At 39.6% G+C, this 3,162-nt stretch overlaps 1 protein-coding gene across 1 annotated transcript; it reads right to left on the bottom strand.

Annotated features, from left to right (window-relative positions):
• Positions 1 to 263: 263 nt before the first annotated feature.
• Positions 264 to 2,040, bottom strand: LOC133795467 (uncharacterized). Its single transcript, XM_062232917.1, has 3 exons — positions 1,383 to 2,040; positions 1,056 to 1,264; positions 264 to 977 (listed from the first exon to the last, which is right to left on the bottom strand). The coding sequence occupies exons 1-3, from the start codon at positions 2,038 to 2,040 to the stop codon at positions 264 to 266; spliced, it is 1,581 nt and encodes a 526-aa protein (XP_062088901.1).
• Positions 2,041 to 3,162: the final 1,122 nt, after the last annotated feature.

The following is a 3,162-nucleotide window of genomic DNA, read 5'->3' as shown; positions in this document are numbered from 1 at the left end:
AGCAAACCCGAAGAAGAAGAGAACAACTTCAAACCCCTCAACATAAGCCTTATTGAAACAAAATCTCCACTGCAAAAGATAAGGAGGTCGTCCGCAAAACATAAGTGATTCAACTTCAGATTTGAGCATTTAATATGGTACTTGAACCCCGGTAAAGACCCCACCTTACACATAATTCGGGACAAGTATTCCAACCCAAGCACGAACAACAAGGGGGAGATGGGATCCCCTTGTCTAAGTCCTCTTTTTGATGCAAAGAACCCCTATAAAGAGCCATTGATAAGCAAGGAAAACATGGGAGTTGTTACACACGCCATTATTAAATCTGAAAAAGATTGAGGAAAATCAAAAGCCTTGAGCATCTCTTCAATGAACCCCCATTCTATTGTGTCATATGCTTTCCTTAAGTCAATTTTTATCATACAGCTAGGTTTGCAATTGCTCCGCCCATATAATCTCACCAAATCCTGACACACCATGATATTATGGGCAATGTATCTTCCATGTACAAAACCCCCCTGGTTTTCAGCAATTAAGTCAGGCAAAATTTGTCTCAATCTCGAGCAAATCACTTTCAATGCAGCCTTATAAATCACATTGCAACACGAGATAGGCCGAAAATCACTCACACTTCGCGAACAACTGCTCTTAGGAATAAGTGTAATGGTTGTCGTATTAATTGCCTTAAGAATTTTTCCTGATCTCAGAAAAGACAGAACAGCAGATACCACATCAGAACCAACCAAATCCCAGTTATCTTGGTAGAAACAGCTTCCAAAACCATCCGGGCCTGGAGCCTTCAAACCAGGGATAGAAAATATAGCTTCTTTGATCTCCTGAGCTATGTACTCGGTTTCAAGCCTGCTGGAATGCACCTCTGAAATTTTTGGCCCAAGATTGATTATACATTTCTTCACCCGATGTCTGTTTTGCATCTCAGAGCCAAGTAGCTGCTGATAATACTGTAAAAAGGCTTCCTGAACAGTAAGAGGAATATCACACCAGACCCCCTGCGCATCCTCTATTGAATATATTATGTTCTAAATTCTCCTTGCCCTCAGTGAAGCATGAAATATTGCTGTGTTTTCATCTCCATTTTTAGCCCAAGAAATTTTTGCTTTCTGAGCTAAGAAGAGAGAATAAGCCTTGTATACTTTAGCATATTTGTCCCGAGCCACTTGTTCCTCATTCTGTAAACGAGAGTCTTGGGGGACTTTATTCACTTTTTCCTGCAAAACCACCAATTCCTCCTTAGCCATCATTTCTGCTTTGTGAACATCATGAAAAACCTTCCTTATTAATGCACTTAAGAATTTGCTTCAAACGCTTAAGTTTTACTGTCAGCTTATACATCTCCGTGCCATAAACTCCTTCCTACCAACTCTTAGCAATTTGTTCACCAAATTCATCTGCATCCTTCCACATTCGAAAGTATCGAAATGGTTTTCTGCCACTAATCACATCCTGGTAAAGAGAGACCAAGATGGGGCTGTGATCAAAGCATCCCTTAGGTAAAAAATTAGCCTCCGAAAACTGAAAACAATCTGTCCATTGAGGATTAACTAAGGCTCGATCTAGCTTAGAGAAAACTCGATCCTCTGACTTTTGCTTATTATTCCAGGTATAAAAAATCCCAGAATATTTCAGGTCTTCCAAGTTACACTTTTCCACACAATCTCGAAAATCTTGAGTAGGACTTTTAGTAGATCCTTTTCCCACTCTTTCATTGTTAAACAGAATATCATTAAAATCCCCCATAACTATCCAAGGCCCCTGTATTTGCATTGAAATCTCTTCCAACTCAATCCAAAGTTGAGCTCTCTTCTTATCTTCATTAAATCCATACACAAATGTAACATCAAAGCTGTCTTGTTTCTGTCTTGGGTGCACAACACAATGGATTAATTGAGTTGTACATAAGCTAATATCAACAGTAAACAAACTTGGCAGCCATGCAACAACTATCCTTCCTTTATCAAGCCAAGGGTTATTATTTGTAAAACACCAATTCGGAAAAATATTAGAGTATAGAGAACCCATGCTTTTATTCTTTACCTTCGTCTCAAGGAGACTCATTAGCCCAACTCTTTTTGAACAAATCAATTGCTTGATTTCTCGATGTTTTTTATGGCTATTGATCCCCCTAACATTCCAACACAGTATTTTATCCATTAGAAGTAGAGGGATCTCCCCCCTCTTCCCTAAGACATATTAAAGTCTTCTGCTCCTGACTATTCAGTAGATCAAATCTATTAGCCACCTTAGTCTTAACTGGAACAACTTCCTTTTCTACTCTTTTCCCTTTCTCAACTCTTTGAAAGCCCTCCTTATCTACATTTGGTACCAGTTTCTCCATGTTATTCACTTTTACTTTAGGCACCCATTGTTGCTTCTCTGTTTCCTTCTCTGTGGGCTTCTTCCTACACTGCTTAGTCTCATGTCCCAAACCTGAACAACTATAACAAACAAGAGGCAGCCATTCATATTTCACTTCCAAATCAATATCCCGATCGAACTCGTCTGTAAATGAAATTGAGGTAGGAAATTCTTGAGCAAAATTAACCTCTGTTAGCACACGAGGGTACAACAACCTATCCCTGTGCTTGGTGATATTATCAACTTGTAGAGGTTTGCCAATCTACCCAACTATCTTGAATAAGGATTTCTCCCCCCAATACTTGATGTCCAAACCTTGTAATTGAATCCAAGTCGGCACACTAGTAATCTCATCTTTAGAGAAATCATCTATCGGGTTCCAAGGTTTCATAACCACTGGTTTCCGGTCAAAAAATATATATCCTCCCTGTACGACCTGATCTCTCTGCTCCATATTCTGGAATCTAATGATAAAGATCCCCTTAGCAATCAAACCCACCTTAACCACAACCTCTTTCCACATTCTTCTTGCAAAACCATCAAGTATATGGAGTGGCGGATTGACTCCCATTACAAAACAGACTATTGATGGCTGCCAATAGTTTACCTCTTCAGCAATATCATCAAAGCTAATTTTCACTTTAGGGGTAGTATCTCGCTGCAGAACACCATCATTTCCAGATATATTCAGACAATCACTTTGTTTCTTCAACGGCCCCATACCATTCTCACAATCAATAGACCCTTGGACATCCCCCAGCTCCTTTGACGGTCCAACAAAACAGG

This window comes from Humulus lupulus, chromosome 8, assembly GCF_963169125.1.
Source record: "Humulus lupulus chromosome 8, drHumLupu1.1, whole genome shotgun sequence".
Classification (NCBI taxonomy): domain Eukaryota; kingdom Viridiplantae; phylum Streptophyta; class Magnoliopsida; order Rosales; family Cannabaceae; genus Humulus; species Humulus lupulus.
The sequence above is the reverse complement of the archived record's forward strand: the minus strand, read 5'-3'. Positions and strand labels throughout refer to the sequence as shown.